We start from the raw sequence: 24,993 nt of genomic DNA, 5'->3' as shown, positions 1-24,993 counted from the left end.
CAGCTTGCACTGTTTGTACCGTGACATCACTTAATTCCAATCACTTATTTTTGGTTTCGAATTCCGTTCACACCATGCAAAACAAATGGGGTGAATAGAATTAGGAAGCGATATTAAGCGATTGAATTTAGGTGATGTCACGGTATCTATATCTCATGAGAAATTAATGTAATTATCTGATACTTTGAAATCGTAAACCACGTGTTGATAACATCGGCTCCGTAATGCCTCTTAGTGCTTGAGCGTTTGAATAAGAAAAAAAAATCGAAAACCAACCAAACGTCATTTATGTGGTGATAAATTGAACAATGCAGGGAGTTTGTGAGCTGTCCGTGACTCAAACAATTTTATGAAAACTATTCGATCAAGTTACAGCCCTGATCACAAAGACACAATATACATACCATCATCCAACTGAAATGCGCTTTCATTAAGTTACGAAACCGTTCCAGAAATGCAATGTTGGGAAATGCAAGAATGAATCAAATCGGAGCTGATGTATGTAGCTTTTCATGCACTAATTTTCACGGGACTGTGTAAACTAGGAGTGATTTTATGATCGTAATCAAGACAGATTTGAGAAAGTCGAAAGTGACGCAATAGAGCCATGAATAACTCTCGGATCGATTGTGAATCAAGTGAACTAAAAATTAATTGAAAATGAGACAGCGAGTCGAATGTGAGTTGATGATGAATCGAGCGCGCTAGTCGAGAATGGATCGAGGCAGTCAATAACGAGACGATAGTGAGTGACCGTGAGAATTCTTACGGACTACACAACAGTTAAAGCGAACAGGCTTGACAAATTATGAGCAGTATTGATAAAAACTCAAATTCTGAAATCTCATGTTTGAGTTGTTTCACGCGCGATTCTTCAAACTCACCTTACTCGTTGATTTTTTTTTCTTGATGTTCTTATTATTTAAATGAAAGTTTTTAGGATTGCATGACAGAACAATGCCAAATTTTGCGTACAACAACAATGGATGCCATTCAAAACGATTTGGATTCGTCGTTTTACAAGCGAACCAAATTTCGATGCTTGAGACTCGTGAGAGCAAGATTTTGTATCAAAAACTCGCGCATGAGAAAATGATTTAGAATTGTGGGCGAGTTCGTTCACGTTGAAACGGCTCATGAGTGTGCTTTGAGAGTGAATTACCAACACAGATTGTGAGTCTAGTGAATCAAAAATGAGATTGAATCCAATCGAGAGTGAGATGGGAATAAACCGAGGATGAGTGGAGAGCGGGTCGATAGCTGATCGAAAGTGAGTCGAGTGTCAGTAAAGAATGTATCGCTCATGTGAGCCGAGAGTGAATTGAGGGAGGTAATAGCAGAATAAAAGGGAGTCGCAAATAAGTTGATTATGAGTCCAGACTTCAGAGAGAGCGGAGAATGATAAACTTTGAACGGTGAAATAAGATTAAGTCGAGAGCGATTCGAGAATGAGTCGATGAGATGACTGAGAGTGGACAGAGAGTGAGCTGTGAGGCGATAAAAGGTCGTAGTTGTGGCGCGTAAAGTCCTATGAATAACAGTGCGCTATACAATCCTTGTTGCGAAAGGGGATTTGGCATCCTTGTTGAGTATGTTTGTACGCAATAGAAAATTGTTCAGGCATGATCAAATAAACGTGCATATATCTTACGCCGATGAAGGAAACTCCTTCCTTCAGTGCATATTAAATGTATATCATTCAATACTCACCTGATTGCAACCAACCAAAACAACTGACCACGATATAGGCGGGGAATAGGTGGGGGATAAGCGAGAAACGAGCGAGAGCGAATCAAAGTTGATTCCAAGATTGATCTAGTACCGTTTGAGAATCAGAAGAAGCCAAGGGTGAACCTTAGCGCGATTGTTAGTGAGTCGAGTAAATCAATATTGAACTTGAGAGTAAAAACAATCAGTAGGTGACGAGTCCATAGTCCAGTGATTGGGTCGAACGTGATTTGAGAGTGGAGTTGGGACAATGTGAGTGAATCAGTATATAAGCTGTGGTATCAGTGGCGTCTCGTAACCTCACTTTTTACCTGTCCAACGACCCAAAAACTTGCAATTGCAAAGAATTTACTATCAAAATTGATTTGGAAATGGGCGAAAACAACTATTCTCGTAATGTTCTACTGATTTCAAGTTGATTTGTCCAAAAAATCAAGAATTTACATTTGTTGAACAGGTAGAGTTGAGGTTAGGGAATTGCCACTGCGTGGTATAATCTAAGATTAAACCTAAACGAAATCGAAGATGAGTCAAATCACTCAAGAGTGAGTTAAAAATGAGTCAAACATGATTTTTGAGCAGAATAAGAATGAGTCGAGAGGTGGTTGCGAATACTAGCGTATGAATCACGGGATAATTTAAGAATTTGACAGCAATGCAAGACTTGGTGGAAAGCTATATCGTAAGTGAGATTATGAGTCGAAAGTGGGTCGATTGTGACAGGGGTGAGATCAGAATTATATCATATTACTCATATACAAGCAGGGATGGGAACACTCACTTGCAAAGAGTTACACTCACTTGCTATTTTCTCAGCTCAGAAGCGTGCAATCAAGAAACGATGTATAGACGACTTTTGCTTTGCGATTTTGCCTAACAGTTTGTCGTGTAGAGTAGGGATCGCACACGCATACCAAAGTCGTGACAGAGCGATTCTCCACGAGATGAGTGTAATTTACATTCACCTCGTGGAGAGTTGCCTTCGCAGCTCACTCACGACTTTGGTATGCGTAAGCGACCCCTACTCTATTCGGCAAACTTTTAGACAAAACCACAAGGCAAAAGTCGTCCTTGATTACACGCTTCTGAGCTGAGAAAACAGCAAGTGAGTGTTCCCATCCTTGTATACAAGACACGTGGACAGAAACAGCAGTTGTATTATTTGAGAATTTTTGAATATGTATTTTTTTTTTTCAGTTTGGAATCAGTGGTGATTTGAGAATTAAAATACGAGATTAGAAATACAGTTATGTTCCGATTTTATCACGCCCTCCGCGCGTCAGTCCTTTATTTTTCATTAATTTACTGTTACATTTGAAAGCAAGTGTTTCCCCTTTTCTTCAAAATGAATGCTGAAGGTGCGTTTTGCAACTTTAAAACTATTGGAACTGCGAATAGGTTTTGAGGAATATTTAAAAGCGTTTTTGAAAAGGGGCGTGATAAAACCGGAACAATACTGTAATCGAAAATGAATCAGTGGAATCCAAGAGTGAATCAATTGTGAGATCGATGGAACTAAGAGTGAGTCGCAAGTGAGATGAAAATAAGTGGTGCTTGAATCAACAGTGAGTTGAGAGCGATTTAAGCTTGATTTGGCGGCAATAAATCGAGAGCGTGAATCACGAAAACCGACACTGAGATTGGTTTGAGTTTGAGAGCTGGACGCAAGTAACTCGATGATGAGTCAAAATGAGCCGAATGTGGTAGGGTTGAGACAACGTGCAAGGATGGGAACACTCACTTGCAAGAGGTTACACTCACTTGCTGTTCTTTCAGCTCAAAAGTGTTCTCAGTTCTCTATACACCGTTCCTTGATAGCACGCTTCTTAGCTGAGAAAACAGCAAGTGAGTATAGCTCTTTGCAAGTGAGTGTTCTCATCCCTGCCGTCAGTTTCTTCCAATTCAAGGGTTATCTAATTCGGCTTTGGACATTTTTGGCAGTTTTACAGTTTAGTTCAACGGTCGCACGATTCTTACCAGGCACATAGAAGAACGAGAAACCAGAGAATGAATCAACGGTAATTCGAAAATGAATAATGATACAGTAGAGAGAATCGAAAAAGTGAATCGGTTGTGAGATCTAGATAGCTAACCCAAGTTACATTTTGATGACCAATTAGTCTTGGTGATGGAGGTTTTGAGAACCTTAATAAAACCTAATACCTTTAAATTTGGTTTTATGATAGTTCTAAGAATCTCTTCTAGTATGTTTGGAAAGAGTGAGTTAAAAATGAGTCCAAAGTGAGACGAGTGCAGACTGCGATAATAATGGATTGAGAATGAGACGTGACTCGACGCTGAGTCGACATTCGACAGGTAGCTGAGTGTGGCGAAAATGGGACAAAAATAATCATACGTTAGACTTTCCTTGTTTGCTTTCAATGTAAAGAATTTTGTTTGTGTCCGCAGACGAGTGATGGATGGACAAACCGTGGGAGAATTCTTGTTTAAGTTTGGTTGTTTAAGAATGAATCAAAAGTCAGTAGAGGTAATCGAAAGTGAATTGTGTAAGTCGGCTGGATGAAAGTTAAGAGTCGAGTGTGAGCCAACTGGGTGGAGTGAGTAGACAAGGATTAAGTCGCGAGCCGTACATTTTTTAAGTTGCCTGTCTCTTCAGCGTAGAGAATTCATTCAGTCAAACGAAACGAAGTTGAGATTAAATCCAGAATGGGTCTAAGCGACTTGAAGGTCTGATGAGAGAGTAAAAAGTAGCTGAATAAGAAACTTGTGGAATGAGATTTTCACGTTTACAACTTACATAACAATTCGATGAGTGGAGTTTACACGAATTAAAGGATGCTCTCAGAGCTGTTAGATATCATGGCCGTCATACGACGATGATAATACCAACTAACTATCATGACAGAATAATCAAATGATGATTGAATACTTTTGTGCAAATCACGTGAAACATTTTATCTAGAACGTAATAAATCCATTACGAATCAACAGTAAAGTGAGAACGAGTAGAATGGAAGGTGATGGTAATGAATCGGGAGAGTAGAGATGATAGTAGATTATGAGCCGAGCGTTTGCTGAACGAGGAGTTACTGGCAAGTAAGGCTATAAAGATTTATTTATTCATAAAACTGAAAGTACCCCGCTTGGTACTCTCTATCATTACACCAGTGGTTGAACTGATCATGATGTTTTAATTGGTGGGAACAATTTTTTTTTTTTCAAGCAAGAAACGTTCAATATCTTGACTGAAACTATGTCATCAACTAATTTAAAATTAATTTGACTGTGAGTGTGATGTGACCAGCAAAAATTTTGTCTCAGTAAAATCATGGTTAATTGATAGTAGTCATATTATAATAGAACTGACAGATGATATTTGTGGTATCGATGGGGTCAAGGAGCACATTTTCCTCCAAATGGAATGCGCATTCGAATGCTACCAATGACTGGTGCTGCACAAGTAACTTGACGAATTTTCAATTCATCACTTTTCAAAAGATTAAAACATGACTTTGTCCAGCACTGAACAGTTTCAACTAGCAGATACAATCAGATACAATCGTTCACAAAAATCATATTTCACCGCATTTCATTCAATGTACACCACACAGATTTTGTTAGGATCAGAGATACCGCAGACAGGTTTTAGAAAACAAACAATATACAAAGAAATATGGCATCCTTACGTCTACACTGTCGTCCTTGCAGTCCGAGCCCCCAGATGTAGTCCCGACCTGTAGAACAGCGAATCGACACGCACGTGTATGTTTGTATGTGTACGAATCCGTCCATGTGTGTACGTGTGCGCGGTGTGTTCGGATGTCACAGTGGTCGCCGAGTCGCCGGACACAGAATGTATGGACACAGGATCGTGGATGGGAGAAGCAGAAAAAAAAGAAGAGAATGCAGCGAGTCAGTGATTATCGACTCTGCTCATATTGCCCCTTATGATTGTTCTTCGTGTGGAATACTTACAAAGTAAACAGATAATAGGAGTTACAAAATAAACAGGTACTGTCGTGTGGTATTTGTTAATGCTTTTACTACTTAATTCATCCACTTTAACTATAATGATAAGAGGCAATATTTTGGAGAAAAATCGGATTTGTAATATGGTGTATTTTTTTTATTTGGTGCATAGGAGGGGGAATGGGCTTGCTCCTTGATTGCTTTCTCCCTGGACGATGGCAATTATGGGTATTTTTGTTAGTTCAATTGATCGGTAAACTTAAAAATACGAAACACAGGAAAAGAGCAATCAAGCGGGTTCCTGCAGACCAGATACCGATTTGGCACAATGAAAACACATCTGTTTCATGAAAGTTGGTTGTTTGTAAGCTTGTAAAACATTTCCTAAATGACGCCTAACAACCAAATTTGGAACAAATGTGTTTCCATTTTGCTAAGATATCTAACCACTAATCATATTTACACACGTAAGTATTGATGAACACCGATAAATTTCAAGGAATACATAGTTCGCGTAAGAACGTAGATTAAAAAAAAACTTTCACCACAAAAGCACTTGAAAATTCACGGTGACATCTGTTCTTAAATTAAAAATACATGCCAACCGAACCGAAAGTCTCTACTCCGGTTCGGGTCTTATGTTGTTAGAAATAATATTTATGAACAGCGATTAGAATGCATCACCTCGAGTAGCCTTTTTGGTTTCATAATGGTATTAAGTGTGCCGTTTGACCGAAAGCCATGTGGCCTAATGAGAGATTTTCCATTCATTCTGGTTATCATACACAGATAAAAATAATGAGATTTACACGTCATGTAAACTTCATTTTAGTCATGTAAACTTAGTGTTATGAAGGTTTACATGATATTTAATGTAAATTTGTGTTATATGTCATGTAAACTCTCAGAGTCATACTGAATTACATGACATATAATGGAAGTTTACATGATATTTTATGAACTTTACATGATATGTCATGCAAACTTCTATGATATCCCACGCTCCAATCATGTGCATCATATGTCACAGAATTTTACAGTCTTTTTTCGATCTGTGTATAGGCTGTTCATTACTATGACATTGACCACACTATTCAGGAACAATTGTAAGATAAGTATAAAACCAAAATTAGATTTCTGTAACCATGATAAAACCAAAAACGTCACCGGAGATTACTGCTTCAAAGCGTACAGTTTCAAACAATGATGTGAAATGTGCTACTCAGAAATGTTGAACCTACTGCAAAATACGACCAAGAATCTATTTTAGGTATTGAGATCTAACTAACTTTATTACAAATTTGTAATAGCCAACATGTTGTTTTTAAGAAAATTTAAAAAATAAACACTACGATTGTGAAAAAAATGGGCGGTACCGATATAATTCTGGCTATTCTAAGAGATACTTGTGAACTCTGGAGATATCCTGTGATCTTAAGAACTCTTTCAGGAACTAGGACTTCACTCAGAGATTTGTTCAGGGGTTTGCTTATGAATCTATTCAGATTTCCTCGGAGGATTTCTTCCGGAGATCTTGCTTCAGGTTCGCCGGGGCTTTTTTCTTGGATTTCTCCAGGAGTTTGACCCAAGATTCTATCCAGAAGTTTTCCTGGATTTACTCCCAGTATTCTTTCCGACGTTCCTGGAGCTTTTCACGGGGTGTCTACAGAAGTACCTCCCGGAACTTCTTTCAGAGGTTTTTCCAACATGTTTCCAGAGTTTCTCGCAGGGTTTCTTGCGATGATACTTCCAAAACTTTTCTAAAGCTTCTTCAGGGATTTCTCTTAGTGGTTTTCCGGGACGGATTTTGAACAGTTTCTCCCGGTATTTTTAAGTAACTTCTGCGACTTCCACGACAATTCCAGGAGAAAAACTCCACGAGACATACCAGGAGCTACACCACAAGGAATTTTCTACGAGAAGTCCCGGGTGAAACTTCAAGAGAAGTGTAAGGTGAAATCCCGCGACAACCTTATAACCCAAGAGAGAAGCTCCTGTAGAAAATCCGGGAGCAACTTTTGATGAATGTTTACCTCCCATCCACGTAACTACAGCGATTTTGCCCCCCAGCTGCGAATTCGTGTAGGCTGGCTGTAGTGCATAACAAGCGCGCACGGTCTTGAAGCTAAGGGGCCAAATGCTCTGTAGCTATACGCGATTGGAAACTTCGGAAGAAATCCGGAAGAGACTCTGGGAGCTATACAGCAAAAGTTCTGGGAAAAAATCTCCGGAGCAACACCTGTAGAAAACCCGTGAAAAACACTATTAGAAATCCCAAGAATAACTCTGTAGAAACTCTGGGAATCCTAAGTGTACAATTAGCTTTAAGTTAAAATGCACATTAATGAAAATTAAAAAAAAAAACTCAGGGGATCACCGAATATTTTTCTGTGAGAACCCCCGCGAAGAACTCTAAAGGAAGTCCTGAGAGGAAGGTCGCAGAAAACCATTCAAGAAGAATCCCGAGAGAAACTCCAAAAGGCATTCTGCGATAACATCTGAGAAATTTCCTGAGAGAAACTCGTGTAAGCCTCCCGGGGGAAATTCCACACAAGTTTTCTGGAGAAAACGCAGAAGCAACTCCGGGAAATCCCGCGAGAGACTCTAGGCGCATGGATCGTGGAAGATTCTCAAAGAGCAGTTCCGAAAAGAATTGCTTGGATCATGGGAAAATGCTGGGAATACTAAGAATAATATGAAAGCATCCAGGAAGGCATTTCAAGAGCTATCACTAAAGAAGCTCTAGAAAGAAACTGTGACGGACTCGTAGTCGTGTCAAGTACGAGACACTGGACACGTCTTCCAAAAGTTCCTTCTGGGATGTCCCCAGGACTTCCTTTTGGGATTCTGGAATTTTCATCTTAGAAGTTCCTTTTGGGATTTCTTTTTTTTATTATTCCTTTTGGGAGTTCCGCCTGGGATTTCTGCGAGAGTTCTCTCTAGGGTTCCTCAAAGAGCTTCTTCTGGGATGCCTCCTTTGGATAATTCCTCCTTTTGGGATCTCTCCAGGAATTCCTTCCGAGGTTTCTCTAGAAATTTATTCCAGGATTTCTCCAGGAGTTCCTTCTGTGGCTTTTCAGGGAGCTCTTTCTGAGATTCTTCCACAGGTTTATTAAGGATTTCTGTAGGAGTTCTTTCTCTGGGATTCTTTCATAAAATCGCTCTGGTTTTTCTACAGAAATTTATTCTACGATTCCTTCTAAAATACTTGCCAAGATTCCTTCTATCTAACATTCGTCCAGAAGTTCCTTTGGAGATTCCTCCAGGAGTACCTTCTAGGGTTCCTCTAGGAGATATTTTTGAAATTCACTCCCATATTTCTCTGAGAGTTCCTTCTGTGATTGCTCTTGGAGCTTTTTCTAGAACTCCTCATGGAGGAGTTTCATCTGGGATTTCTGCAGGGTTTTCTTCTGGAATTCATCCAAGAACTTCTTCCGGGATTTCTCCAGGAACTCCCACTAGGATTCCTCCAAGGGTTCCAGCACAGGTTCTCCCATAATTCCTTCCGGGATTCCTCCAGAAGTGCTTTTCAAGATTGCTTCAGGAATTCCTTCCGGGATTCCTCCAGAAGTGCTTTTCAAGATTGCATCAGGAATTCCTTCCGGGATTGTTTCCGAAATGCCACCAGGAGTTCCTCATCCAGAACATCCATCCGGAAATTTCTTCCGGGAGTCCGCCAGGACCTTCTTCCGGGACTCCTCCAAGAAGTTCTTCCGGATCCCCCAGAAACATTTTCTGTGAATCCTCCAGGAGCTCCTTCCGGGATTCCTCCAGGAACTCCTTCCGATCTTCTTCCAGGAACTCCTTCCGGAATTCCTTCAGCGTTCTTCCAGGAATTCTTTGCGACATTCCTATAGGAACTTCTTCCGAGATTTTTCCATGAGTTCCTTTTAGAATTTCTGCAGATCCTTTTGGAGTTTTCTTAAATGTTCCTAATGGAAATCCCCCAGAAGATTATTACAGAATTCCTCCAAGGGTATTTTTGTTAACTCCAGGAGCTCCGTATGAAATTCTTCCATGTGTTCTTTACAAAACTCCCACAGGAGTTCCATGAGGAATTCCTCCAAAAATTGCTTAAGTAATTCCTCCAACAGTATTGTAAGTAACTCCTGCAGGAGTTCTATCTGGGTTTCCTTCCTTCAATAGTTATATCTGGGATTACATTCCTTCTTGAATTACTTCTGGGAATCCAATAAAAAACATTTCAAAAGGTACTGAAGGAATCTCAGAAAAAACATCAATAAGAAACTCTTGGAGAAAACACGAATTATGAATGATTCTTGAGAGGAATTCCTGGAGAAATTCCAATCCAGAAAGAACTACTAAAGGATTTGCGGAACTGCTGGAGGTATCCCGAGAGGGACAAATCCCGAAGGAAATCTTTGAAGGAACCCTGGAGGAACTACGAAAAAAAGTGGTAGAGAAAACCCTGATGGAATCTCTTTAGGAATCTCAGAATAAGCTGCTGGAAAAATTCCAAAGGGAACTTCTGACGGAATCCTGAGTAAGCCTGTGGAAGAATCCTAGAAAGAGCTCTCCTTTCCTCGCACTTGTACTCAGAACCCACGTGTTGAACCGGGTGTTGAACAGGGATCAACCGATTTGATGTTTGGCCAGTGTCTTTGGACATAATATATGCATATTAATTATGATCGATAAGATTGATGATCGATTTTATCGATCAGCTGTCTACCGCCACAAGCCAAACGTCAAATGGACTGATCCCTGTCAGAAAGTGAGCTAATTTTTTTCTTGAAATGTCGGTTGATATTGAAACTTCATATCACTGCCAATATGAGCGTTTCGGATGAAAATTGGTCAATGCGTAAACTATCCTGTCTAGAACTGATTTCAGTGGTAAAAACTTAAGATTAGTTCTTAATAGGAAGACGCATTGTATAATTTTCAAGTTGTTTGCGGGAAAACAGTTCGGTACATAAGAAACATTCTTAAAAATGTCGTAAACTTTCCCCAACTTAAGCTTAGCATTCCGGGAAATGGAGTTCCAAGAAATGTAATACCACCCTTCTAGAGATTCTTTCAAAATTACCTTACTGTAAGCACAAGCTTTGAATGTGTTAAAACTCGTAGTCTTACGGTAACATTTACTTCCAACGTGAAATTTCATTGGTAAGAACAACATTTTACAATTTCTCTGAGTAAAACATTCACACCATCCTGATAATTGAAAGCAGTTGCCATATTTACGTTGTATCAATAGTGGCAAAAGAACATAGCATAGGCTGAGGCTTCGCTAATCCCAAATCTATCTGTTCAACGCTCACTAACTTTTGAGATTCCAGGCTGCGATGGTTATGTAGACACGACACGATTGTTTTAAACTATGTGGCTCTTGCTGTAGTCTGAAGGTTTGCCAGAAATACTTTTATTTTAGAGTCGCTGAACAGGTAAAAAGCGAAATTACGGGCAGCCTCGGAACCCCAGAATGCATCTTCTTCCCAATTACATCAATCAACCCAAAGTCGAGGATGCTGTTCCTCATTTGTTGATCTAAGTTGCTGTAAGTTTCTTAACCGTTATGTGTCCGACAAACTTTTTGCTTTTTTCTACACCGTGCTTTTTAAATGGGCGCTGGGTACCCGGGTACTCTGTCGGCCACATAAGGGTTAAAATTCGCAGAATGTTATATGAGAACCAAACTTTGTGTTAAGCACTTGCTTCCAAAAAACAACGATCAACAGATGAACAAGCCAGCACACTTGACCAAAACACCTCTCACGTATCTGGTCTGCATCAGGTCAACCCGACCCAGAGCAAGCAGTTTTGTCGGTCAATAGATATGCGAGGGGAACACTCTTCGGTGTAATAGCAAACTAAGTAGTAAGGAAAATGCAATATTACCCAAACCGGCTCCGGTGGTTGGATTCACACACGACACGTAGATATCCTCGGATGTCGTCCCGCTGCTGCCGGTTCCACTGCCGACATCCTTCGAGGAATTGGTAATCGTAAGTTTGGCCATCGTGGACTCCACGGTCGTAACGACCGTCGGTACCGCCGTCGTCGCTGGTGAATTGCCATTGTTGATGATGCCACTGCCGCACAACTCACTACTGTTGGTGTTGCTGCTGTTTTGGGTGGCTATACTACTATTACCACTAGTACTGCTGCTGTTGTTGTTGTTGCTACCACTACCGATGGCTACGCTATTGTTGTCTCCTGTTAGACCGGCCACTGGTATGTAGTGGGTGGAGGATGGGGTTGTCATGCTGCTGCTGCTACTGCTGTAGTTACCACCGCTGCTAATGTCGTCGTCGCAGCATTGAAGGTTTGGTACTGGAAAGAGGAAGAACAGGAGAGAGAACTTAGATTTCAACTGTTACCAAAAACATCCAGTTTTTTTTTTCAAACACCAAGTGTGTCACCACCTTAACAATCCAAAGCTTTTGCCATCAGGAAACCCAACGTAACCTTTATTTACCTACAAACTTAGTTATATACACAACTCTAGAGATATCGTTTTAATTTTACAGTCCTGATAAACAGCATATCAGGAAAAACTTTTAAGGTTGAACGATTCTCTTTCTCGTCATTGAAAGCGTTGTCATCATTGAAAATTGTAAGGCAGTTTTCCCATTCAGAACTGCCATTCTTTCAAGGAAAATGTATTCATTGTATTTTAGCTCGAGAATGTACTGCCTATGATCGCATATCAGTCCCATATTTGCTGCCTTTCCTTTTCCTATTCATATGGGACAGTTATGCGATCATAGGCAGTGTAATACAGTGAATACAGTTCCATTGCAAGCGTTTCAGTTTTGAACGAAAAAACTGCTTTCAAACTTTCAATACTTTCATAATGCTTCATAGCCGCTTTAACCATTCCGGGCGACTTTTTATACCATATTTCAAATTTTTCAGACTGGGTTGAACTAATTACAACTGACGAAAAACTATCTGTCCTAATGCCGGTATCATCGAAAGGTTTCCATGCGCAGTTTGTAGGCCTCTCATTCTCAAATGACAAATTGGTTTAACACCACCGGTCAAATAACTAGCATTGATTTATCTTGCTCACACTTCTAACCAATTTCCATCGCCGAAACGGGCTTTACGTAGTTAAATCTGTTCATGTTACAACCCTTAGCCTTCCCAACGAAAGCAAAACTAAAACTGTAAGAGTACCTCAAGATGCAGCGGTTCGTGGAAGAACCAATGAATATGAACAACGGATGTCGCACACGAGCCAACTATTCCCGATTCCTTTCAAAAGGACGTAGTCAAGGCCATCTTCCGAAGCACCAAAATCGAATTGAACTTTCAAACCTGACGCATTAAGTATGGAATTATCAATCCATTTGGATATTCTGTCGATTACAGCAAAAAAAATGCAAAGCAGAATGGAAAGATTTCGATCACATTCGCGCGATCAGTAGCGATCCGAATATCATCGCATAACATCGCTCTCAGGCGGCCATGCCGTCCATCGCCAATCAATTCTACACACTTTCATAGCTAATTACGCCACTACCTACAAGTCGGCGAGTTCTGAGCTTAGCTAGGCCTACTTACGTAGCACGTAGCCATCCCGCCTGGTGCGTGTGTTGAACGTTCTGCACCATCCTCCAAAAGTGCTGGCCGCAACCGACATATCCACTACTGGCGGTGAACGTTTTCGGGATGTACAACACACTTCAAGGATGTCTTCCTTTTGGTAGCTCCTCCTAAGCTCATCGCAATCGGTGGCGGAAGTGTAGCTGACGGTCGCGCGATAGATCACAATACTGTCCTCGACACCGCCGCTGTCCATCGTTATATGGAACCGCAGCATTACATACTAGCTAGCTGATCCGACCACTACCACCACAGCCGATCCACAAGCAACGACGACCAGCGCAGAACACCTTGGTCGTAGTAGGCACTGCGCTCTGGTGCTACACGAACACCCTTTCTCGCTTTATATCTAGTCGCCGCAATAGCCGATGACGACAGCTTAGTCAGACTTATCAGTCAGCCTGCTGAGCTCCGTCTCCAAGACGACGAACGAGTAGCGCAGCCGCGCTATTGGCAGGGCTGGTAGCGATCAGGTGGCAAAATGATAGTAGCTTTAACTAATTTCCCCTAAATTTAATTTTCTGAGCAAAGATAAAACATTTATAAACTATTGAACGCATTCTTAAGCCTGAAGTACCCAGGGTCAAATATCCGGCTAGGAAAGAGCTCAAGAAACAACATCAGTTTGACACTAATGAAAGTTCGATCGAGACAAACAAGATGTTTGAGCATTGGTTTATTTTTGGACAAATATTTGACCCTGTGTACTAACAGCTTTATGCTAGCTCATCCTAATATTGACCGATACTCGCTACCCTATGTTGAACGCTTCACTCGCGTAGCCAGAATTTTCATTATCTGTTGCAAATTTGTCAGATTTTCAGAGTCAAGGGATTCCCGAAGGAAGGCTTATGGATGATTCTTGGGAGGTTTAGCTGGGGTTTGTGGAGCTTTCAGAGGGGTTCAGGATTGGGGCTTTCAATGAAATTTCAGGGAGGTTTCAGAGGGCTTTCAAAGTTTTTCAGGGGGTTTCATGGTTTGGAGTGCGATTTCCGACGGGTTCAGGAGACTTTAAAGGATTTTTAAAGATGGGAACAAGAAGACATTTTCGAGGCTTTCAGAAAGGTTCCCAGGGCAGCGGTTTCAAGGGATTTAAGGGGGCTTTCAAGGGAATTTCAGATGGGTTTCAAATGAGGTTTTGGAGTGGTTTGCAGGAGTTAAACTGCCGTGAATCGCATATCTGTCCCATTTGCATAGGAAATCCTGCAAAGATGGGAGTGATATGCGATTCACGGCAGTGAAGGGAACTTCGGTGGGCTGTTAAGTGAGGTTCAGAGGGGCATCAAGGCAATTAAAGAGATATAAGGGGGTTTCGCAGATGTTAGTATCGATTAAGGCGGGTTTCTGGAAGTTTCAGGGGGTTTACGGAGGGGTGTCCGGGGACTCAATAGGACCTTTGAAGAGTTTCGGGCGGATTTCAGTGGGGTTGCAAGGCGTTCCAGATGGTTTTAGTAGGGGTTAGGAGTGGTTTCCGGGGGTTCCAGGGAATTTTAGGGGGCTTTCAAGGGAGTTTCAGATGGGTTTCAAAGGGGGTTTTGAGTGGTTTGCAGGAGTTAAAGGGGCCTTCAGCGGGTTGTCAAGCGAGATTCAGTGGAGCTTCAAGGTGTTTTAGGAGATTTAAGGTGGTTTCGCAGGTGTTTGTATGGATTTTTGAAGGGGTTTCTGGGAATTCCTGGGGGATTACGGAGGGGATTCCAGGAATTTTAAGGGGCTTTCGAGCCAATTTCGGGTGGGTTTCAGAGAGGTTTTAGATGTGAAGAATTAGCTTTAGTTAAACACGAATAAAAAGAAATTAAAAAAGAGAGGTTTCATGGCGCTTAAGATGGTTTCAGGTGGGGTTAGGAATGATTTCCGGGTGTTTTAGGAAGCTTTCAAGGGAGTCACGGATGTTTAAAAGGGGTTTTGATGCGTTTCAAGTGGATGTCACAGGGGCTTATAGGGAGTTGTTTTGGGGTTTTTGTGGGCTTCTTAGGGAGTTTTAGGGGTTTTAGAAGTATATCAAGACGTTTCAAGACATTTCGCAGAATTTCAGGGGATTTTAGTAGACTTCCAAAGAGGTGTTAGAGGGGAAAGAATTTCAAGACGAGGCACTAGACGGAGACATGTCAGAGGATTACAAGGTTGCAGAGGGTTTGAGCGGGTCTCAGGAGGCTTTCAGGGAAGGATTTTTTTATTTATGTGTAATTTAACATATGCTAATTCTACACTCAAAATATCCAGGAGGTTTTATAAGAGTTTAATGCGTTCCAGCCTATGTGATTTCTTCTATACCATTATACAGTCCAATAGGATCCCCAGAAAAGGTGCCTGCTTCATCAAAATGCAGTAGAAAGGATCTGGACAAACCAACATCAGCTAAAAAAGATTCCAGCCAAAAACGGATCAAACATCACGTGGATCCTAGAGAGAACGTGCAGGGTAGACAAGCAAGGAAGGCTTAGTGGCTGAACCCTCGGGTAGTGACCACAAGATGCCTAAGAGACACCCAACTGGCCAAAACTACAAAGAAATTGTCAGTTGTAGAAAGGTCGGAATCTTATCAAAAGACTTTCACACAACCCGGCTCACAACGAAGCTGGATGTTCTTTGGGAAGGATTTTTGCTTCGAGTGGAACAACAAAGAACTGACATGTTGAAGCCGAAGTTCAGTAATCTTACCTGCAACTTTGGCTATATGGTGCTGACTTGCAAGAATCAGGAGACTGCGGAATGCTTTAAGACCGTAAATAAAACTTGAATCCCCTGGTGAAATGCCGAGCTAGTCGTAATAGAAGAAGATACAATTTAAGGACAGACTTGTTAGAATCCCAAAATGGCCGACTTTGGCACCTACTCACGATTTCGAGGGCACGAATCTCTTCGGGAACAAAACCAGCGCACCTGAGCTTCTTATTTTAAGCTTATTACGAGTGAGCAAAAACAGAATAATAAAATGCATTGTTGTTTAAGCTTGCTTCTTGAGATTTGTGCGTCTGAAGTTTTGATGCACTGTTGAAGCAGGATTTCAAGATGTTTGTCCTTAACATCCAGTGCAAATTCGGGCATTCTTTCCTCTCAGTTCCAAATACAGCGATGATTGAGTAAAAGCACTCATCGACAGCCAGAATAATCTGTCAATAACTAATTTGTGTGTTTTCCAACCGTCTACTCTTGATGTGGAATGGATCTTCACGGTAGATAGTGCGTCAATGAAGATACTTCACAGATCACAGTTTAACCACAACAATCGCTTCGGGGAAGTACAACTGAGGAAACTCAACACTGATCCAAGAGAAATCTGAGGAAGCCTTAGGTAAATCAAAAAGGCAAATCTGCTATACAGACTATAGCTCACTTGTTTCAAATGGAAAAGGATCATGGTAGAACCATACAATGCAAGGCTAACAAATCTCTAAACTCATAGTGTACGATGTTTATCCTATTATTTTCAAGTTGGGACAATCTTATGTCGCATTGGGTGGATTGTCGCAACAAATACAGGTTGCGACATTGTCATTATTGTTGCGCGATGGTTGAATTTTGATTCACTGCTCCAGATATTATATATAATGTACCAAAAAAAGTCGACATTTTGAATGGCGCTTACGTCACTTTGCAGAATTACGGCAGCAATATCAACAGGCCTAGGTAAGATAACCATAGTCATCGGTAGCCAACAAGGCAATTCCACTGTACAGGTAAGCTCACTTACCTCTAACGTGCTATGAAATTACTCGAATCTTACTCCTAGCTATAGTAGTGTGAAACCAAATATACCTACTATAGAGAACTTTGGAATCAGTAACGGCAGGAGCTTGAGCCTAGGTGAGAAAACCGATAAAAATCAAAATCCAAAACCTCATCCGAAAACAAACCGTGATGGTCCGTAACTTCCAAAAAAAGACGATAGCCGTCCGGAAAAATCGGATCCCAAACATTGATTGATACCTAAAATACTTGAAATGAATCTCCATTACGCTCAAGGCGCACTAGTGTGCGTGGTCGAAGATTTACGAAAGATCAACTTTCCGTGGCGCTTGTACAGAAGCCAATAGCATCGAATATTTTTACATTTCAGAATAACAGGAACTCTTTCCAGGATTCCTTCTGAAACATCAAGGAATTTCTTCCGGGATTTTTCATTAAGTTCCGGGAATCCTCCAGGAAGTCCACCTGAGATTCTCGCAATAGCTTCTTTTGAAATGCCTTCAGAAGTTTTTTTTTCGACTTTCAGAAGATATTCCTAAGAAAATGGAATCCAGGAAGGAACTTGTTGGAGTATTTCCTGAAAGAAATCCTGTAGGAACTTTCTGAAACTTCATAAACAAAAACTGCAGGAAGAATTCCTCAAAATATTCCCTAATAAACTCCTGGAGGATTTTCATTAGAAACAACTGAAAGATTGCCAAAATGAACTTCCAGAAGAATTCCAAACGGAACTCTTGGAGGAAACCGGAAAAGGGTTCCTAGATGAATCCTGGAAAGAGATCCTGAAGAAATCCGGGAAGCAGTTTCTGAAAGCATTCCGAAAAAAATTCCAAGAGGAATCCTGGAAAGAGTTCCCAAAGGAATCCACGAAGGTGTTCCTGGAGAAATTCCTGACAGAAGCCCAAAAGAAGCAGTCCCAGAAGTAGTTTCCGAAAAAAATCCTGGAAGAATCATAGAGAAGTTTTGGATAGAATACTGAAAGAAGTTCTTGTAAGATTCCTGGAAGGATCTCAGAAAGAATTCCTGAAGAAATCCTAGAAGGAACTCTGGGAAAAGTCTCACGTGGAAGAAATCCCTGATAGAGTTTTGGAAGGAGCTTCTGAAGGAGTCTCGGGAGGAATTCCCGAGACATTCCCCGAGAGAACTCCAGGAAGCATCTCGGAGGAAATCCCGGATGAAATAGCAGGAACTCCCAGGAATACCTGCTGGAAGTCTAAAAAAATTTTCTAAAGACATTTTAAAAGAAACTATTGGGAGAATCTATCATGAATTTCCTGAAGGATTTCCGGAACTCCCGGAAGAAATCCCTTGAAGTCTCAGAAGAAATCTCTGAAGCAATCCATGAAGGAGTTCCTGGAGGAACCTTCTAGGAATTATAGAATGGATCCCAGAGGGCACTTATGAAGGAATTTCAAAAAAAAATCTTCAGATGGAGCTACCTGAAGTATCACATATGGAAATCCTAGAGAAACCCTAGAATAAATTAATGGAGAAGCCACGGAAGAAATTCCTGGAAGATTCTCAGGAAAAATTGCTGGAGTTATCCTAGAAGGAATTCCTTGGAATTAATTTCTTAAGAAGTTTCGGAAGGAATTTTGAAGAAATCGAGGAACTCCTGAAAGTAATCTCAAAAGGTATTCGCTAGGAAATCCAGGATAGAATCTGTGGTAGAATCCCGAGAGTTCTTCCTGGAGGAATCCTGGCAAGAGATCTGGGAGGTATGTAAGTTTCCGTAGGAATTAACTCACTGTGGAACCCACTGAAATATTGAGAACTTATACACTATTTTGTACTCCTGAAGCAGATACAGGCGACGAAGGTGCTGGAGTTGACGACTGATCACGCGCTGATCCAGAAAGAGGAGCGAACGCTGTTTCCACCCTCTAGGGTAAGTGTACCAGTTATTGCCGTAGTGGTTCCCTATTTGGTCATAGTGGAAATTTAGAAAGTGTTCAAGCTTTGACCTATTATGAAAGTTTTAGTAGCAATAATTTAAATGTATCTTGTCATTAAAACTCTTGAAATAATGCTAAACTTTGAAGTATCTCAAATAACCACTCAGTGGCGATTCCCTAACCTCAAATCTACCTGCTGGCAAGAATTTGGATTCGTTGAATTCTTGATTTCTCACAATAAATTAACTTGTTATTTGTAAAAAACGACGATAATAGGCGTTTCCGCTCATTTTCATTTTGATTCTGATCCTCAATTCTCCGCAAATGTAACTTTTAGGGTCGTTGAACAGGTAAAAAGTGAGGTTACGAGACGCCACTGTAACCACTATGGCCAAATAGGGAACCTCTACGGCGATAATTGGTACACTCAGCCTATATAGGTTGTTAGGACCAGTCTATTCTGAAACACATTTATCGTCATGTCCGTGTTGTCTTTATTCCCAAAGCGGAAAAAGACAGAACAGACCTAACAACTTTTAAAAGTGATAAGTCTATCACCAGTAATGTTGAATCATGGAAAAGGTATCATGTGAGTGTATAAATACAAAAGTTTATGTAAACTATGCCTCTTTCTAAATCCCATTTTGCTTATCAAAGTGGCAAGTCTACGATTTCAGCACCACATGCGTTAGTCTGACTAAGTCATAAAGATCGAAAAAACGTTTGTACAATCTATAACTTGGATACACTCTATACTAGCAAATCGAAAAATCTCATAAGAGCTGAGTCGTTCACATATCACTTAGAAGGCCACAAGAGGTTGCCCACAAGGTGGAGTGCTCTCTCCTTTGTTTATGGTCTTTAGTTGTGGATGGACCTGTGGATGGGGTTTTGAGGTAACTGGATATGCAGATGACGTTGTCATCATTGTACGTGACCTGATTGATGGCGTTGTTTGAGAAAGGATGCAATCCGCTCTCAACTACACTTTTTCTTGGTGTCACAGAAAACCTTGGAATAAACCCTTCCAAAACATCCATCATTCCTTCCACAAAAAGGATATAGATAAAACAGCAACCACTCTTCTTGAATCAAACAGAACTACTTTATTTATAAGGATTTTCCATTCTTGGGAATTCTTCTTCCTTTTAGAATTCCCTTCTTCTGGTATTCCTTCGGTGGTTGCTCCAGGAATTTATTCCAGGATTCCTCAGGAGTTCCTTCTTGGACTTCTCAGGGAGCTCTTTCTGAGAATTCCTTCATAAATTACACTAGTTTACAGCATTTTTGAACTCGGTAAGCTGATGATCATTTTTGGTGTAGAATCATGCCCTGAGTTCGAAAACGCGAAGGAAAAAAATTACAGTGGAGCGGAAATTTTTTCGACTTTCCATACAAAGTTGATGATTTGAAATCGATTTTTGTTCTATTTTCAAGCAAAGTCGCTCACTCCACACATCTCATTCACCGTACCCAATGCTCCGATTGAGCTAAATATTTTACTGTAACTCGCCTACAAATGATATGTCAAATAAACGTCTAGAAAGATTTTTTAGATTGTCTTTTTCTAATTGAAAAAAATACATTTCTTCATATATTTTTGAAAATTTTGCTAAAATGTAAGGAGGTCGTCCCTAGAACTCGCCAATATCTTGAATTTCTCAATCTGACGCAAAACCTGCATTCAGTCGATCGAATGGTATTGTATTCAGCTTTTGATTTATGAAAAAAAAGATTTAAAATTGATTGAACAAAACGCAAGATATTTGAATTTTAGTAAATTCCATATTTTAAAAAGTTGTAAAACTCAATATTGAGATAAAACTCAAAAACTGCTCTACTTAAAATTTTTTGAAGCGTGGTTCCGAAATCAGCGCTAAATTGTACTTCAAAAATTTTGGTCGTTGACAGAAGTTCACGACTTTTGTTTTATTTTGTAAACTAGTGTTATTCGCTTTGGTGTTCCTACAGAAGTTTCTTCTACGAGTCCTCCGGGCGTATTTCTGGGATTCCTTCAGGAATTCTATCCGAGATTCGTCCAGGAGTTCCTTTAGTGATCTCTCCAGAAGTCCATCCAGAAGTTACTTCTGAATTTCCTTCCGGAATTGTATCCGGGATTCCATCAGGAGTTATGTCTGGGATTTCTCCAGGAATTATTAATGGAATTCATCCAGAAAATCCTCCCAAGAGTCCGCCACGAACTTTCTCCGGAATTCTCGAAGGAACTTCTTCCGGGATTCCATCAGCATTCCTCCAGGAACGTCTTTCGGCATTCTTCCGTTAGTTCCTTCCGGAATATCAGCAGATTCTTCTGAAGCTCTCGAAGATGTTCCTCATGGAAATTTCCCATGAGTTTATTAGGGAATTCCCCCAAGTGTTTTTTTTATGGAATTACACCAGGAGTTTGATAAGGAATTCCTCCAGCAATTTATTAAGCCATTTCTCCAGCAGTTTTGTATGAAACTCCTCCAAGAGTTGCTTTTGGTAATCCCACAAAGAACTTCGGATGACATTCCAAACAGAAATGAAAAGAAACTCCAAGACGAATGCTGAAGAAGCTTTTAGAAGAATCTCAGAAAAAAATCCTGGAGAATCCTCGAAAGGAAAGTATGTGTTTCACATTCGATTTCTCTCTCTTCTTGGCGTAACGTCCTCACTGGGACAAAGCCTGCTTCTCAGCTTAGTGTTCTATGAGCACTTCCACAGTTATTAACTGAGAGCTTCCTCTGCCAATAACCATTTTGCATGTGTATATCGTGTGGCAGGCACAAAGATACTCTATGCCCAAGGAAGTCAAGGAAATTTCCTTTACGAAAAGATCCTGGACCGACCGGGAATCGAACCCGTCACCCTCAGCATGGTCATGCTGAATACCCGTGCGTTTACCGCCTCGGCTATATGGGCCCTAGCACGATTTATCAAGCATGAATAAACTAATATTCATAATCGGAATTGGTGGAAATCTACGAAAAAAGCTAGATTTAGACCAATGACTTCATGTCAGATGCCATTGAATTGAATGGTTTTTACTTTTTTGTTTTTTACCCTTCTTACACCCATAAGAAGGGTATAAATATCGCTCGAAAACCCGACTTTCGATCCGAGGCCCGGAGGGCCGAGTCTCATATACCAATGAAATCAGCTCGACGAACTGAGCAAATGTCTGTATGTGTGTGTGTGTGTGTGTGTGTGTGTGTGTGTGTGTGTGTGTGTGTGTGTATGTGTGTATGTGTGTGTGTGTGTATGTGCGTTACAAAAAAGTCACGCACGTTTCTCAGCCGTTTGTGAACCGATTTGAGTTCTCTTGGAAGCAAATGAAAGCTACTACATCCTAGTAGAACGCTATTGATTTTTTTTCGATTGGACGTTTGGTTACCGAGATATCTCTCGAAGAGTACTTATTAGTCATACATCTAAACTTTTTAAGATTTTTGACCAAGTGTATCATAATAAATATTTCGGCCGTTTGTCATTCGATTTGGGTTCTCTTGGCACCAAATGAAAGCTACAGCATCCTAGTAGATCGCCCAGAAATTTTATTTCGATTGGACATTTGGTTACAGAGATATCTTTCGAAGAGTACTTAGGATTTATACAACTAAACCTTTTGAGATTTTTGACCAAGTGTATCATAATAAATATCTTAGCCGTCTGTCAACCGATTTCGGTTCTCCTGGCACCAAATGAAAGCTACAACATTCTAGTAGAACCCTATACAATTTCACTATGATTGGACATTTGGTTACCGAGATATCATTCAAAGAGTACTTGGGAGTAATACAGGTTAACTTTTTGAGAGATTTTTGACCAAGGGTACCATAATAAAAATCTCAGCCGTCTGTCAACCGATTTGGGTTCTCTAAACACAAAATGAAAGCTACAATATCCTTGTATAAGGCCCTAAAATTTTATTTCGATTCGACATTTGATTACTGAGATATCTTACGAAGAGTATTTCAATATTTTTTTTTATTATTATATTCACTTATTATCTTGCATTAGTTTTTGATCAGTCTTTGGGAAATTATTTTTCAACAAATAATGCTGACCTCATACAAAGTGTATACTAGCAGGTTATTGTTTTCTACAAAATTATAAATAACAAATTACAAATACACAGGAATTTTATGAAAACTAACAATGTTAAATGAAAGCTTTGAATTTATATATTGTGGGAAAAATGCAAAAACCGGACTGCCAAAATAACTACCCTAATAAACCTACACCATACACGAACCGTGATGCAGACGGTTCAACAATACCGCAAACTGTTCGAATTGTATCCCGAATGGGTGGTTAAGCACATCTTATGGTTATCGTTTATGCGGGTAGCTAATGCAAAAACTGATTTACTTAGTAGATACAGGGGATAGACAAAATGATCGGGACAGGCAAAATTTTCACTTTTCAAAAAATGTTCAATTAGCTGTAACTTTTCGAAAAGTGCATCAAATATTCTCAAATTTTTACTGTAAGTTCCTCGACTAGTTGTGTATCAGTGGACAACATTTGGAAAAGATCGGACAATTCTTCACGAAGTTATAAAGATTTTTGGAAATGGTAAAATTATGTGATAGCCAAATTTGAGCTGTTATATCTCCGGATTCAATGAACCGAATGCAATGAAATTTTGACTATTTATGACTTATATAATGAGCTATGAAAAACCATTGACTTAACTTAATATTCTTAACACGGAAGAAAATTATAACGATTAGATTATTTTTCTAATAAAACACCAAATTATCCAAAACATCAACATCGTTTCAAAATTCAAGATGCAAATTATAGTTCATTTAGTTTCCCTCTAATTGACTTATATATAAATGCGTTTTGAAGAAAAGTAACAACATAGCCGCCAATAAATTGAAAAAGTAATGGGATGCATATTAAAAATAGACCAATTTACTAAAAAGTCGTGAAAAAAATAAAATCGCTATAACTTTTTCGCTAGTCAAAAATTTCAAGTTAAGTCAAAGGTTTTCTAGAGTTCATTATATAAGTCATGAATGGTCAAAATTCCAATGCAATCGGTTCATTGAATCCGGAGATATAACAGCTCAAAGTTGGCTATCGGAAAATTTTATCTTTTTCAAAAATCTTTATAACTTCGTGAAGAATAGTTCGATCTTTTCCAAATTTTGTTCACTGATACACAACTAGTTGAAGAACTTACAGTAAAAATTTGAGAATATTTGATGCACTTTTTGAAAAGTTACAGCTAGTTGAACATTTTTTGGAAAGTGAAAATTTTGCCTGTCCCGATCATTTTGTCTATCCCCTGTATATCATTTTTGTCCTTTCTGCACCATAACCATGAATAACAATAAGTACTTCGGAGCTAATATAATCGACTGATTAAGAGATATTAGACAAAGTGTATCTCGCTGATTTTCTTACCCGTTTGTTAATCGATTCAAAATTTTTTGGCAGTTAACAGAAGATACAATATTCCAGAATATGCTATTTTTAAACATTGGAAACCAATCCACTAGATGTTAAATCCACAATATTTTCTAGAACTTTTGGTCAATTACACAAAATAAATATGTTAAATACAAATAACACAACAATAATTTTAATAAGTGTAAGAAGGGTTCTGTTCACCATAGGTGGATTAAATCGGGTTTTTTTATCTTCGAATCAATTGAAAAGGTTCGTAAAAGTACACCCGAGAGTAAACCCCAAACAATCTCAAAAGCTAATAGGTCCAGTAATAACTGGACTCTGTCCTGTAGATACTGTTTACAAATCCCCCCAGGCCCAGGGAAATAGTTAGCTTTATCTAGCTGATTGCAGATGTAAATCTAAAAGCAATATCTGGCCACCATGTTATACACAAAGAACGTGACGCGAGACAGGACACAACGCTTATAGTTCTTACAAAAAATTAAAAGGATTTAGTTCATCTTTTAAGTCGACCACTTTCGGTTACCTTTTAAGTCGACTGATTACGTTGGGCACTAATACAATCGTACTGCGCACAGTACTCGTCGATATTTTTTTTTTTTTGTTTTACTGAATTCCCAGCTTTGTCAGGTTGAAGAGGGGGGATTGTATCGGGGCATCGTCTTTGTTCATGAGCGGATCGTCCCGCTGTGGCGATGTACATACATAGGCTCGCAGGCGTTTAACTGTGCAGTGTTTCTAACATTCTTCACCGACTCAGCATTCTCCC

The 24,993-nt window shown here is 39.9% G+C and overlaps 1 protein-coding gene across 7 annotated transcripts in view; it reads right to left on the bottom strand.

Moving 5' to 3' along the window:
• The window catches only part of LOC109409609 (phosphatidylinositol 3-kinase regulatory subunit alpha), a 146,467-nt gene that overhangs the window by 21,887 nt on the left and 99,587 nt on the right, over window positions 1-24,993 (bottom strand). For 5 of the 7 annotated variants that reach the window (XM_062853381.1, XM_062853382.1, XM_062853384.1 and 2 more), the window contains 3 exons: window positions 11,521-11,955; window positions 5,665-5,754; window positions 5,376-5,423 (listed from right to left, as the gene is read on the bottom strand). In XM_062853381.1, the coding sequence (XP_062709365.1) occupies window positions 5,376-5,423; window positions 5,665-5,754; window positions 11,521-11,887 (505 nt within the window). In that variant the 5' untranslated portion in view covers window positions 11,888-11,955. Of the gene's footprint in view, window positions 1-5,375; window positions 5,424-5,664; window positions 5,755-11,520; window positions 11,956-13,191; window positions 13,518-24,993 lie in introns of those variants that run through there. The other 2 variants (XM_062853379.1, XM_062853380.1) reach the window with 2 other exon arrangements.

The sequence above is a fragment of the Aedes albopictus genome, chromosome 2 (genome assembly GCF_035046485.1).
Source record: "Aedes albopictus strain Foshan chromosome 2, AalbF5, whole genome shotgun sequence".
Classification (NCBI taxonomy): Eukaryota; Metazoa; Arthropoda; class Insecta; order Diptera; family Culicidae; genus Aedes; species Aedes albopictus.
Note: the sequence above shows the minus strand (reverse complement) of the source record. Positions and strands in the feature narration are given on the sequence as shown.